This window comes from Colossoma macropomum, unplaced genomic scaffold, assembly GCF_904425465.1.
Source record: "Colossoma macropomum unplaced genomic scaffold, Colossoma_macropomum, whole genome shotgun sequence".
NCBI classification, from domain to species: domain Eukaryota; kingdom Metazoa; phylum Chordata; class Actinopteri; order Characiformes; family Serrasalmidae; genus Colossoma; species Colossoma macropomum.
Window position 1 is genome coordinate 9,486,003 of NW_023494806.1, and position 14,259 is coordinate 9,500,261.

Below are 14,259 nucleotides of genomic sequence, written 5' to 3' on the forward strand. Positions count from 1 at the left end.
AGAGAGTTATTACCAAATATTCGGGGCCTCTTTCAAGTGAATCTCCCTATATGTATATATCGCTGGTGTCGGAAGAAAAATCTCCAAAATGGCAAAATCGAGTTCAGGTGTTTACTAATGAACTAATAAACTAATGAAGCACCCAAAAGGTCTGAATTACATTTTTGGTAAGGGCTCAGTTTTTTTCACTAATCTTTTAAATGCTGCTGAATGTTTCTCTGCAGGAGCAGCTACTAGGGGGCTGGCACAGTCTAGAGGGTGGGCTGTTGCAGAAGGCTCTGAGAGACCCCGCCAAAGCGTCTGAAAGGCAGGCTCTGCTCAGGCTGCTCTCTCAGGCCCTCGGTCTCGTCGGGACAGGGGCAGCATCGCAGAAGTATGACCCTCAGAGTCTGCGAGAGATGGAGGTCAGTCAGGCTTCTGTCTGCGTGGTGCAGCGTCTTTTGTTGCCGTAGTCATGTCATTCTTACCGCTGTCTACATTGTGAGGAATAATGGACATCTCTCCAAATTTAATGAAAAAGTTTTATATTAATAAATACTTAGTAAGTGTGATAATCAAGCTGTGCCACGTGGTACCTGAGTTAACCCAATCAGATCAGGTCTCAGCTGAACATTTTGGGGAGGAATTATGCTGTTATTTCCTACAGTGTAATTTCTTATAAACTGCCTCCTGTTTATTTTATCAGGGAATTCTGCTGACCGGTGGAGTGTTGGAGGTGCTGACCTGTGGAGAGGGCGGGAACAGTGAGCTGAGTAAGATCTTACTGGTCCCTGAGAAGCAGCAGCCACTGTTACAGGCCTATCAGGCAGCTGTGTGTGGAGGAGAGGCAGGACAGAGGGCGGAGCGTTTTGGAGAGATCAGCCAGGAGCTCAGGGACCAGATTGACACCCAGAGGATTATAGAGAAGGTAGATCATCCATCCATCCATCCATCCATCCATCCATCTATCCATCTCTTCCTCTCTCTGTTATCTCTTGCTTTTTTGCCTTCTTCTCTGCTTTTCTTACAATCAATCCTCCGTCCGTCTTTTGATCCATCCATCCATCCATCCATCCATTTTTTCCTTGTTCATTCCATTTCCTTCTTCATTCATCCATCCATCCGTCCATCCATCCATCCATCCATTCATCCATTCTTTCCTCCCTCAATCCATTCGCTCCTCCATCCATCCATCCATCCATCCATCCGTTCTTTCCTCAATCTCTGTATTCCTTAATAAATTTTCCCCTTAACTCATCTTTCTCTGTTTCTCTACATCCTTTCAAAGATCTGCTCCTTCCTCTAATGCTGTCTTTTGCTCTTAATCCATTTTGCACTCATTCATTGACCTTCCATTCCTTCCATCCATGCATTCATCCATCCATCTATTCATCTCTACATACATACATCTGTTCTCTCCTCTCTCAATCCTGCTTTCATATCCTTTCTCAATTTCTGCATCCTCTTTATGCATCCACCCTCTTGCATCCACCTATATTGTTTATCCTCTATATTGTCTATCCTTAACTTACTTTCCTTTGATCCATCCACCCATCTATCCATCCATTTGTCCATCCACTCATCCATCCACCCAACTTTTCATTCATCTACTCATCCTTCTCTTCTCCACAGTTGCGGCTGGATCAGGCGAACGTGTCTGTTTTGCCGGTTCAGTCTCACCTGGGCGCTTTGCTGAAGGACCTCGCTGAAGTGGAGCGGTTGCTGAGGGATGTGGATCTGCTGTCAGGATTGGCTAAGCTGCTGCCTAAGGGGGCATGTGCAGGCCACCAGGCTCCACCCACAGCCAACAACTCCACCTGGAGCTCCAACAGCACCACCTGGGGCCCCAACACCACAGAGGGAGCTGCAGAGGGAGGGCAGGAGGAGTCCGCGGGGAAAGAGGCAGAGGCAGAAAACCCCCACTCACAGTTCTCTGCTTTTGTTCAGCTGTGGGCTGGACTGCAGCCCATCCTGTGTGGGAATAACAGGTGTGTGTGTATGTGTGTGTTTGAGGATGGGTGTTGTTTGTCTTTTCCGATACTGTTATTTAGTAATCAGCACTGCTTATTGATTTAGTACTTTACTGCTGCTCTTATTGGTTCTTTTTTAGTACTTTGAAAAATTACTTTGCAAGAATAAATGTTGTTTAGCCCTATTTATTCCATGGCCGTCTCCCACAAAGGAGTATAATTATATGGCTTTCTCAGCACTGATATCATGAGAAAGTGTGATTAAAACTAATAAATTTTCTGTTTCTGTCTTATTGACTTAATTAATTCAATACATTTTCTTAGTTCACTGTTCCTTATTTGTCAGGTTTTGGCATCAAAATTATACCAAAATGTTTTTCAGACTCTTTGCTGAAAGTCTGACTAAAGCCTTTAAACTAGCACAGTGAACTATTGCAAACAATGGGCTTCTTTCACCAACTGTTCTTAAGAAGAAATTTCTTAAAACCCACTTCTGCAGTTTTCCTGAAGATTCTGACATTCACCAGTGTTTTCGTATTTGGGGTTTGTTCTTAAATAAGAGCAGAATCTACACACAGTCTGGAGCACAAAGGCGTGAACAGTTCTACGGTTTAAGAGCACATCATGAATCTGATGTAGATGTTTGCTAAGAAATAATTTAAGAAAAAACTTGGGAAGACATTGGTGAATGAGGCCCAATGATGTCAGCCATCTGACATCAAGAGCTCTTCCCGTCCTTTTTAACTATATGCTTCGATCAGCTGCCCACTGTTTTAAAGAGATTACTAGGAGAGAAAATTTTTCATTCCATCTTAAACCATGCAGCAGTGACATTCTGGTGCCAGTGATTTTTCGTTCCACCTGAAGCCATGCAGCTCCATTTAAGGTGGAATGGAAAATTTGCTCACACCAGAACATAACTGCTGAATGGTTTAAGGTGGGATGGAAAATTCAAAAAAGAAGCTGGCAAATAGGAAGCCAACTTCAGCCTTATACTAACGCTAACGTATACTGTAGAAAAGCGTGAAAACATACCAATCAACTAATCGCAGCAGTTGCTGCAAAGAAGCCTGCGACTGGTCCTCACAGTTCACTGGATAATCTAACTAATGTTAGATAAGTAAGGTAACACCAAGATGTTTTATTTTATTTATAAATAATGTCACCTTCTCAGATCACAGACAACTTTTACCATCTTTTTCTTTTTTCAACCATTTTTACCATCTTTAAATCTGTACCACTCGCACATCCACCACTGAAGCAGCATCATTTGTCTACTATTAATGTAGACCTTTTCGAGCTTGCTCCTCCTTGAAAATGAAAACTGCTCCACCAAACGAACGACATCTTTTGTGGAAAAATTAGGTAAAGTCCTTAATAAGGATGCTAAAAGGTGCAAGTCCTCTTCATTCTCATTCGTAAATGCCACCACTACTGTAATGTTTTCCCCACTATGAGGACTTCTGCTACGTCGAACACAGAGGTCTAAAAAAGGATCTATTATCAAATGTTTCTTTTTCTAAAGGTTTTTCTGTCCGCTCAGTTATGCTACATTTTCCAGTGTACTCTGGTCCAGTTTAACCTTGTTGTTATGCAGCTATAGTATGTGTGCATAGTCAGTGTTATTGTTTCACAAACTCTATTTTCTTCACTGGAGTAGAATAACACCCCTGTAATGTTTGGGTGGGAAAGAATTAGATTTAATAACACCGCCATCTCTTCATCGTTGAACTTTCATTTTCTTTCTGGTCTCAAGCTTGTGGTTGGCTCCATTATTTCATGCCACCTTTAAAAAACATACAGCACCATTAGCAGGAAGTTCTATTTGTGAATTTATGCAGCCCTAGTAAACCTTAATTTCCAGCGGGTTGCAAATGCATATTGTGGCTGCATCAAAGCACATTTGCTGGGCGCCTGCGCTCGTACGTATATCTGGCCCAGAGTGATAGTGTGGGATACTGAATCCTTTTTTAGCTTACACTGCTTTTCTTGATGACTAAGCCCGTACTTTCTTTTTCTCACCAGGATCATTGAGCCTGAAGCTTTAAAGCAGGGCAACATGAGCTCGCTCGGCTTCACCAGCAAAGAGCAGCGCAATTTAGGGCTTCTCGTGCACCTCATGACTACAAATCCAAAGATCCTCTACTCACCCATCGGCTCGCAGGTGGACAAGGTCATCCAGAAGGCAAGTCGATCTCAGAAACCCGTCAGAGAAATGCAAATGAATTGCTGCGCGACAGCCCCTATCTGCTGTGCTTGCTCAATGTTTTGCGTTAGCGACCTTTCGCTAACAGGTTTTAATTAAAGACATAAATGCAGTTAAAGATTTGGAGTCAATATGTCAAGCAGCTTCCCCTGTTATCAGCGCCTGTGGACGTCTCTCAAAGTCTTGTAGCTTCACGGTAAAGGCCTTGCAGTCACGGCTCTATTGATCCCTCTATGCTGTGTAAACCTGCTTATTGGCGATGTGTCAATGCATTCCTCAATAGCGCGGGAGAATGAACGAGTGTGCAGAGAGAGGGATGATGAGGGTTATGTGATCTGTAAGCCTGAGAGATGGACAGAGTGCCAATGGAAGTGTATGTGCCTCTTTCAATCTCTAGGCCAATGAGACGTTTGCGTTTGTGGGAAACGTGACCCATTATGCCCGAGTGTGGCTGAACATCTCTGCAGAGCTGAGGGCTTTTCTGGAGGAGGGCAAACTCCACAACCACCTGGCCTGGCTGCAACAGGTAATGCACCATTAGTACAGCATGTTTTGAAGAGTTTAACATGTCACTGCTTTCGGGACAAAATCTCGTATCTCCATTTTTTGACGTTTTTCTGTTTTTCGCATAATTTGAAAAGGTGCCTTTTATGATGTGTCAAAATTTCATGATGAATGGAGCAACAGAAACGATCTAAAATTACCTGGAAAAAATTATTTATCCATTTACTTACATTAAAAGTTAAAAACGTGTTTCCTTGTCCTGTAAAGTTATCTCCAAAAAGATATATTCAGATTAATGTTACTTAATGTTATTGTGTATGTTATGTATTCGTGTCGTGTTGTATTTCCTTATAAGCAAAGCAAGTAATCTGTCGCTATTGTTGTTGTTATTTGTTACATATTGTTGCTGTCATATTACAAATTTGCATTTTTGTTCATTTTTTATTAGAAATGGCAGATACTTGTTACATAACATGAACATTTTGGACCAATGGATTAAAAGAAACGATTCAAAATTGCCATAAAATCTATGTTAATGTACACGTTAAAAACGAGGACAGCCGTGGATGCGAAGCACTCCTCTTAATGAAGTGCTTAAGTGCTCATAGCGCCCCACGAGGGAGAGAGTTAGCTACAGGCCAGAAAATGCTTTTCATTTACAAAAATGCAGTTTTCTTGTTTCTTATGACGGTAAAGATATATTCTCGTGTAATAAGTAGTCATTGTTTAAATCTCTTTTATTCAGTCATGTTACTTTTAATTCTCATTTGCCACAGTATGTTTAAATACTGTGTTTTATAGTGTATTGTGTGTAATGTTTAGTGTATACCAGTGCCAAAAACAAAATGTTGTGTACAGTAAAGTGGATTTTAATGTATTTGTACTTTTTCAAATTTAAAACATGCCTTTTTTGCAGTCAGATACTTTGACTTGTGTGACAAATTCACTTATGGACTATTACTTAGGCAAGAACGTAGTCCCATGGGGTCAATCAGGGGCATACCATTGTTAGCAGTGGATTTGATTGCATTCCAGCGCCAAGTGTTTAACAGTTGTTCCCCAGATGTGTATTCCCACAGAGGTGTATCATGTCTGGTCCTGCAAGACTTGACCCATTGTGTGCAGGCTGATCTTGGCCCCCCCCCCACCAAAAGAACAATATGTTAATTGTTTATTGTTTGTTGTCTGCATTGTTAACTTAATTGTAGCCTTAATTTTAAGTGCACTTTCACACGTAACAACTCAGAATGGTTTGAGGCGAGTTTGTAATGTAGGCATGCAGTTTGCGCAGTGCTGGTGAGACTTGTTAGCTGTATTAGCCTCGTAGCTCCACTGCAAACCTAAAACATCAAATCTCCGTCTCTTCAGTTGGCTGATCAAAAACATTTGACATGGGGGAGAAACATTTGATTTTTTTGTTAAACTATCACTTAAATCCTTTGAGTCTCCCCATGTTTGTCCTCCTGTGTCCATCTCTGTAGTTCACCTCTGACCTGCGGAGGCACCCGGAGCTGCTGAACTCTTCAGACAGTGAGCTGGTGGACAGTCTGCTCCAGGAGAACTTCACCCTGCCCAATATCAGCACGCTGCTGGAGCAGCTGGACACCATCGACAACGCTGCCTGCGGCTGGACTCAGTTTATGTCAAAGGTCTGATCTGAGCTACTGATATCTTTCATCCAGACATAATAAACGTCAAGGCTGTCGATAGTTACATTTCTGTGCCATTCGAAAGGGGCATGTAGTTTCAGGAGACAATGAGAATGAAAATCGAAATGATTGATCCCAAAGGAATGGAACTCCGGCGTGCTCAGCGTCTTCGTCGTCACCAGTACAGCAAATTTCTCGCAGTTTGAATGGAGAAACTTCACTGTGTCATTTTAAAGTATCAGATGTTGTTCTTTTACATGTTGAAATGGAAACATTAACAAGTAATACGAGGAACATTGTCAGACACTCCCTGTTGTTGCTACATTAAAAAATGTAATGAATCAACATTATTTCTATTACCATCCCTTTATATGAAACAGCTGTTTCTGTTCATGCTTCAGGTCAGTGTGGATATTTTCAAAGGCTTCCCTGATGAGGAGAGTATAGTTAACTACACGCTGAACCAGGCCTATCAGGACAACGTCTCTGTCTTCGCAAGTGAGTGACCCCTCCATCACATCTCCTAAAGGCTTTCTCTCTACAACTCCCTCAGCCACAGTTAGTAAATACTTGATGAAGAACATGCCCCTGCTGCTGGCTGCACTGGATGTAGCAGCTTGTTATGAGTGAGTCTAATAGGACGCAGTGGTGACCTTTGTCTGTGGCTTTGTGTTCTGCATGTAGGCGTGATTTTCCAGACCAACAAAGACGGCTCTCTGCCTCCCCACGTGCAGTATAAGATCAGGCAGAATTCCAGCTTCACTGAGAAAACCAACGAGATCCGCCGCGCTTACTGGCGGCCGGGACCCAACACGGGCGGAAAGTTCTACTTCCTCTATGGCTTTGTGTGGATCCAAGGTACACACAGCAGAATCTCCCCAGTTTTCTGTAGATATAAGCCTTTAAGTTTATTCTCTTTTTTTCCCTCCTCTCTGTTCTTGATATTGATACTATCTATTTTTATTTTTGGTTGATTCTTCTGTAATGCTTTGATATCTGTTTGATATATATTTTGTCTTGTGGTATTTTTTCTTCATTTGAGTGTATGTATGGGTTGGATAGAGGATAGTAGAGATCTAAAATTGAGTTAAAAAAAACAGTACAGGTGCACTAGATATGTGTACATATCGCTGTTGTTGGAACAAAATCTCATATCTCCAAAATGGTAACTTTATAGGAGACGTAAAAAACATACTTTACTTTTAATGTAAGTCAATGGAACCAGACTTTTTTCCAAGTCATTTTGGGTCGTTTCTTTTGGTCCATCCATCATGAAATTTACATAAAATCTAAAGAGCAACAGGCAGATTATGTCAAAAACTGAAAAACAACAAAAATGGAGATACGAGGTTTTGTTCCGACAGCAGTGATATTCTGTACATACATGCAGGTATTTATAAGCATAAACTAATATTGAACTTACAAATTTTAAAATAAAGTAGTTGCCCACTGATGGGTGCGGGTGGTGAGGCCACAAGACCTGGGATTATTAAAAAAAAGGAGACAAAAAACAAACAAACAAACAAACAAATAAATAAATAACCATTAAAAAGTTTGGGGGCAATTTCACTTCTATTTATCAATATCAAAGTAATGTTTGGTTTTCTGTAAACCTCTTAAAGTTAATGTGAACCTGAAATTATAGCGCATTTCCTTCAGTACTGTGATGTATTTGTTAAACACAGTCAGGGAGGATCTCTGGTCTAGCTGAGCACTTCCACTGGATGACAGGTGGGGTTGTAAAAGGAAGGAGGTGAAACATGATAATATTATTATATTATTTGTCCCCGCCTGCTGGTGCATGGTGATGTCATCCCAAATTCAGAACACGTTTTCAAGGCGAGGAAAAGTCAGTACACTTTGATTAGACATTACAGTAAAACAATAATTTTGTCTTTTGAGTGATATGTAAATGATATGATAAATTGGGTTAAATATGACCAGAAAATAACAAAATAAAAAATAACAGGCCATTCTGATTTCAGGTGGACTTCAGCTGACAGCAAGTCCAAACTTCTATTATATAGACCTATAACGAAAGAAGACCTGTGCATTATAAACCATGTAGTTATTGAATAAAAACCCATAGGCTGTAATAAGTCTGGGTTTTTGAGGGGTTAATTAAGAATAATAACCACAAAGGTTTTGTTAACATAAACTGTCATGGTCAGCCCATCATGATCACACACACCTGTAGCTTGTTCAGGACTCATTAGCTCTCTTATATGTACCTCATTGTTTAGCTTTTTGTGAAGTCATACATGCTGCCTATTCCCACTCATTACATGAGTGATGCCATAAAAGAATCACCTTTAGTTCTCTAAAGAATATTTCAGTGTATTTTTACCAATTTTGTAGATTTTAAAGGTTCTCATAATATAAAGGTTCTATACTAATTAAAGTGTTTTTTTTCTAAAACCATACATGAAAGCCAGAAGCATATAAGAACTTTTTAGAAGTGTATTTCTTAATACTTTGAGTTTATTGGGCAGCACTCATGTTCATTAAAGAGTCTGTATACATCTGGCATGAACATACAGCCATGTCCAGATTGTATCTGGATATACTTTGGCCAGTTTCCATTTCCACTTTTCACTGAAATGTGACTCCAGTGTGACCAGAGGAGATCTGTCTGTACTTTCCCCACATAAAAAGCACATCTACACATTTTCACTTTCCCCAATTTTCTCCCCAGCTTAGACATATCAAATTCCTCCCACTAGTTAGGCTTTCCCATCACATGATACCACCAGCGCTAGGAGGGTGAAGCAAGGCCAACTGTGATCTCTTGGAAACCCGGCTATGGATGCCTGTAGCATCACCACGGATCGAACTCGCGATCTCTTGATGATAGGGCCAATGCTTAGAAGGCTGTGCCACTTTGGAGCCCCTCCTTTTGTTATTTTTTTGCTGACACACTTGGCTTCGACACTCATCAACCCAGAGTGCAAGAAGGCTCTTGGTTTGGGGAACTCCAGCCTCACATAGTCAGCGCTTGTGTGTTAAATGTGGTCAAGGTCCGCTTCTGACCAACTCTGAATGTGGTTTGAGTGGTCTGATCGTAATCTGAACACATGGCATGTTCGGGGTATCTACACCTGGCTTTTCATGCATGAAAGTGAAATCCAGTCCCCAAAAGTGAAAGAGTTTCCAGTGAAATCTGGTCCCCAAAAACCAATGTTGATGCAAGGTGTAAACAGGCTCATAGTGTCTGCCTTGATATGCAGAGCAGGTTTTCCCTGAAATGTTTGAGTGCTGATGGGTGCTGACATGATAACAGGTAGATTAAATGGTGGGCTTTGGACTTATTCCCTAAGTACACCTAACTTTTGCCAACTTTAATTTTGCAGTTTGTTTGCAAAGAAATGGGACGACCATCATTCTGTTTAATATTTTAGGGTTAATTATTACGAAAGGACAAAGAGAACATGCTCAGTTATATTAAAACATTTTAAAATCTTTTGATAGCCTGTGTGCTTTACTAAGCATGGAACTGCGATTAAAGATTGCATTGTAATGCGTTAAAACACATTGCAGTGCATTTTACAAAACAGTTCCATGTGGTTATTTCAGGCAGTTGCTTATGTAGATGCTCTTCAGATTCTCCTGCGCTCTTTGTTCTCTGTTGTTGATGAAGATATTGTGAGCTTGGTGGTTTTATTGGCTGAGGAATGTACATTTTCATCCAAGCTCAACTCCTGAGCATTGTTTCTGCAGTTTGTCCAAAAAAACTGAACTAACAAAACTGTAGGCAGAGCAATAAATCACCTGCTCAAGAAGTGTCCACAGAGGACCAGAGTGCCATGGGAGAGGTGTTGGGCGTTTGATGTTTCAATCAGAACGGAGTGTATTCTGGTAAACTGCTTACCTGGATATGCTAAGCTCGGGACACCTGTGAAGGTGCGGATGGAAAGTGTTGCCTCAGCGATTTTCTGCACTGCATCATCTTTTATTTAAAAGCTTACAAAAGCTAACAAGAACGTATGTTTTCCCTCAGTGCACTCAGCCAACGCGAGGGTGGTTTTAAATGACTCTATTACAAGTACTGCCTGGAACGATTTTAACCCCTAAATATGAAGCGCTATTACTTTGCTTTTATTATGCTGTTCTAATGTAATCCAATTATATATTTTAGCAGAAAATTGCATTTCCTGAAGGAAATGCTAAGTGATTGCGCAGCTTAAGCAGTTCCCCAGTATTGCTGTGGTTTTGCTATGGTGGTTTTTTCGATGGTTGCCAGTGTGTTGTTTTGTGGGTGCTAAGGTATATAAGGAGGTTGCTAGAGAGTAGCTAGGCAATTGCTGTGTTATCCCAGGTAGTTGCTAGGGTGTTGCTAAGTGGTTCGTATGTTATCGCTAGAGCTTTGCTAAATGGTAGCTATGATGTTCCAGGTTGTTGCTAGGTTGTTGCTAGGGGGTTGCTAAGGTATCTGTGGTATGTGAATTCCATTGAATTCCAGTTTTTTTCTTTTCCAAAACAAGACTGTCCATACAACAATAACTTTGGTGACACTTTATTTTGAGTGATCCTTTTAGATGAAACAAACACTCAACACACTCTCAGTAACGTGTCAGAAACATATGAGGGTTGGGATTAGGTTTTGGGTTGAGGTTAAGGTTAGGGTTAGGGTTAGGATTAGGGCCAGGGTGAGGGTTAGGTGTGGGTAAGGTTGGGTAAGGTTAGGTTTTGCGTAATGGAAGTAACATATTAACAGTACATCTACTTAATGTATCAACAGAACATCTACAAGATATTTACTTCAGTGTATTCAGATGCTTCACTACTGCTACTTCACTGATATGTTGTTGATGTGTTACTGATACTCTATTAAGAGTTTATTAATCATCTGCAAAGGTCCACTCCAAATAAAGTGATCAAGTTCAAATTATAATAAAATATCTTCTCTTCTACTTAAGTATTCATGTGGTATTGGTTAAAAGTTTAACCTTTAAAATCTGCATTTTCCACAGAATTCCTCTACTTGTTTCAATGTGCTATGAGTAAGAAATAATTCATCTAAAATTACATTGTGCTTTTATTATTGCTGGCAATAACTACATCTAAGGGTTAAACACATGTTATGAGAATGCATTACTTACAGGATTTGCATCTTTGTGAATGTGACGTATTTCGGTCTGTTGTTTTCTCATAGATATGATGGAGAGAGCGATTATTAACACGTTTGTCGGACATGATGTCGTGGAGCCTGGGAATTATGTCCAGATGTTTCCTTACCCGTGCTACACCAGAGACGAGTAAGCCCCTCCGTTAATATCTGCGTTCACCACCCTGTGTGTGTTCTCAGTTTCTCTTTCACCTCAGCCATCATTGGGCAAATCCCAGAGGTTTTGATGGTGAGAATGATATCAAAGGGCTGTGAAAGTGTGAAGTTGGAGGTGTTGATAATTGACAGTTACACTTTCAGTAATATGCTACTATGCTTGACGTCAGCATGTTGCGGAATTACACATGCGCTAATATAGCACTAAGTTCTGCTGGTCTGTGCAGTTTCCTGTTTGTAATAGAGCACATGATGCCCCTGTGTATGGTCATCTCCTGGGTCTACTCAGTGGCCATGATGATCCAGCATATAGTGGCTGAAAAGGAGCATCGACTCAAAGAGGTAAGGACCATTGCATGTTTGAAGAGGCATTCCAGCCTAAAATTAGCATTTATGATGTTATTTCTCACATTATGTAATATTCTGTAGCACTTTGCATCCCTTAGCCTCATCAGTTCGTCAGAATTAACAGTTGTATATTGTTTTCATGTTTTCGTTCATCAATGTTAACTACAATACCCAGCATGCTTAATGTCAATACATTACACAACCACCGGGAATCCCTACAGCACTGAACAAATCCTGACTGCTGGCCACTGTTTAGGGGGCTACTAAATACTAAATCAGTGGTGCTAGCTAGTATTAGTGATAGCACTAACTTCAGTTGGTTGTTAAACTTTTTTTCATAATTCAAACAATAATTTACAACCCAGTTTCCAAAAAAGTTGGGACACTGTGTAACATGTAAATGTAAATAAAAACAGAATGTAATGATTTGCAAATTTCATTGACCCATATTTTATTCACAATAGAACATAGAATGCATATCAGATGTTGAAAGCAAAACATTTTACCATTTCATGAAAAACATTAACTCATTTAGAACTTGACAGCATGGGCTCAGGAACAGGCCCAGAAATAATTGTCTTGAACACAGTTCGCTGTGCAATCCACAAATGCAAGTTAAAGCTGTATCATGCAAAGAAGAAGCCATATGTCAACGCGATCCAGAAACGCTGCTGTCTTCTCTGGGCCAAAGCTCATTTAAAATGGACTGAGGCAAAATGGAAAACTGTTCTGTGGTCAGATGAATCAAAATTTGAAATTCTTTTTGGAAACCACGGATGCCGTGTCCTGAGGACTTAGAAGGAGAGGAATCATCCAGCTTTATTATCAATGCACAGTTCAAAAGTCTGCATCTCTGATGGTATGGGGTTGCATTAGTGCCTATGGCTTGTTTTCACCAGTAGAAAACAATTGACACATCATGAAACGAAAAATCCGACAAAGAAGCCCTGGACTGTTGAGCGACCAGAATCCTACATCAGAGAAGAACAGGACAACATTCGTCTCTCAAAACTCCAGCAACTGGTCTCCTCACTTCCCAGACATTTACAGGCTGTGTTAAAAGAAGAGGGGATGCTGCACAATGGTAGACACGGCCCTGTCCCAACTTTTTTGAGATGCGTTGCTGCCATCAAGATCTTAATGACTTAATCACTTTTAACATCTGATATATGTTCTGTGTTCTATTGTGAATAAAATATGGGTCTATGAGATTTGCAAATCATTGCATTCTATTTTTATTTACATTTATTTACATTTTACACTGCATTCTTTTTTTGGAATTGGGTCTGTATATAGAATTAGCCAGCTAGAGCCAAAAAAGAAATCAAACATCCCAAACGTCCCAAAAATACATTTAAAATTGACTTCCACCTTCAAGATACCTCATCAGAAGGGAGTTTGATCTTTAAACCATGAACTTTTGCTTTAGGGACTGCTGCAGCACCACTGTTAGACACAAGTATGCATGTTTACAACAGATGTTGTGGTCACTTTTTCCGGCATGCCTGTTTGCTATTATAATTAAGTGCTGCAGTTAACTACTATTTAAATAACAGGTTAATCTGTTGGCTATTGTTTGATTGAGGACTAATCAAACCATTATGCCTTCTAATGTATTACATGATAAAGCATAAGAGTGTAATCAATTTTAATGTTGATTCTAGAGGAGGGCAACAAGGCAAAAACATAATATTCCGATATGTCAAGAATTTTTTGTGATAAACAACATTTTGCCATAATTAACCTCATTGATGAGTAATCAACTCAAACAATTGATTGAATAACTGCTGCCATAGACATATTATTCTGATGATGATGATGATGATGATGATGATTTCACTCAGGTGATGAAGATGATGGGTCTGAATAATGCTGTACACTGGGTGGCCTGGTTCATCACTGGCTTTGTGCAGCTCTCCATCTCAGTGACCGCACTCACAGCCATACTGAAATATGGCAAGGTTCTCCTCCACAGTGACCCCTTCATCATCTGGCTCTTCCTCACCGTCTATGCCATTGCCACCATCATGTTCTGGTAATCTACATTACAACACCTAAAGCCACTCTTTTGCTAGTTTACTGTCAATATTAGTTAATGTTAGGAATATTTTGGCAAAAAACTACAAACATTATAGAATTTCTCTCTTACCCCTCATTTAGTCTTTCAGCCAAGACATGTTTGGAGTCCGAAGTTTGCTTCTTCAGTTTTGCACTGGAGTTATGAGGTCAATCTAGCTAACAAGTAGTGAAAGCTTATACCCCCTTATATCAATTAGCATCATGCAGATTTCATTCCTAAATCATTACACACTTTTCTCAAAC

General features: G+C 40.2%; 1 protein-coding gene across 2 annotated transcripts in view; it reads left to right on the top strand.

Moving 5' to 3' along the window:
* Window positions 1-14,259, top strand: part of abca2 (ATP-binding cassette, sub-family A (ABC1), member 2) — a 119,076-nt gene that overhangs the window by 74,534 nt on the left and 30,283 nt on the right. For both annotated transcript variants that reach the window (XM_036598436.1, XM_036598437.1), the window contains 11 exons: window positions 225-404; window positions 686-907; window positions 1,612-1,967; window positions 3,975-4,134; window positions 4,553-4,681; window positions 6,141-6,308; window positions 6,710-6,806; window positions 6,993-7,166; window positions 11,461-11,563; window positions 11,817-11,931; window positions 13,782-13,972. In XM_036598436.1, the coding sequence (XP_036454329.1) occupies window positions 225-404; window positions 686-907; window positions 1,612-1,967; window positions 3,975-4,134; window positions 4,553-4,681; window positions 6,141-6,308; window positions 6,710-6,806; window positions 6,993-7,166; window positions 11,461-11,563; window positions 11,817-11,931; window positions 13,782-13,972 (1,895 nt within the window). The remainder of the gene's footprint in view (window positions 1-224; window positions 405-685; window positions 908-1,611; window positions 1,968-3,974; window positions 4,135-4,552; window positions 4,682-6,140; window positions 6,309-6,709; window positions 6,807-6,992; window positions 7,167-11,460; window positions 11,564-11,816; window positions 11,932-13,781; window positions 13,973-14,259) is intronic.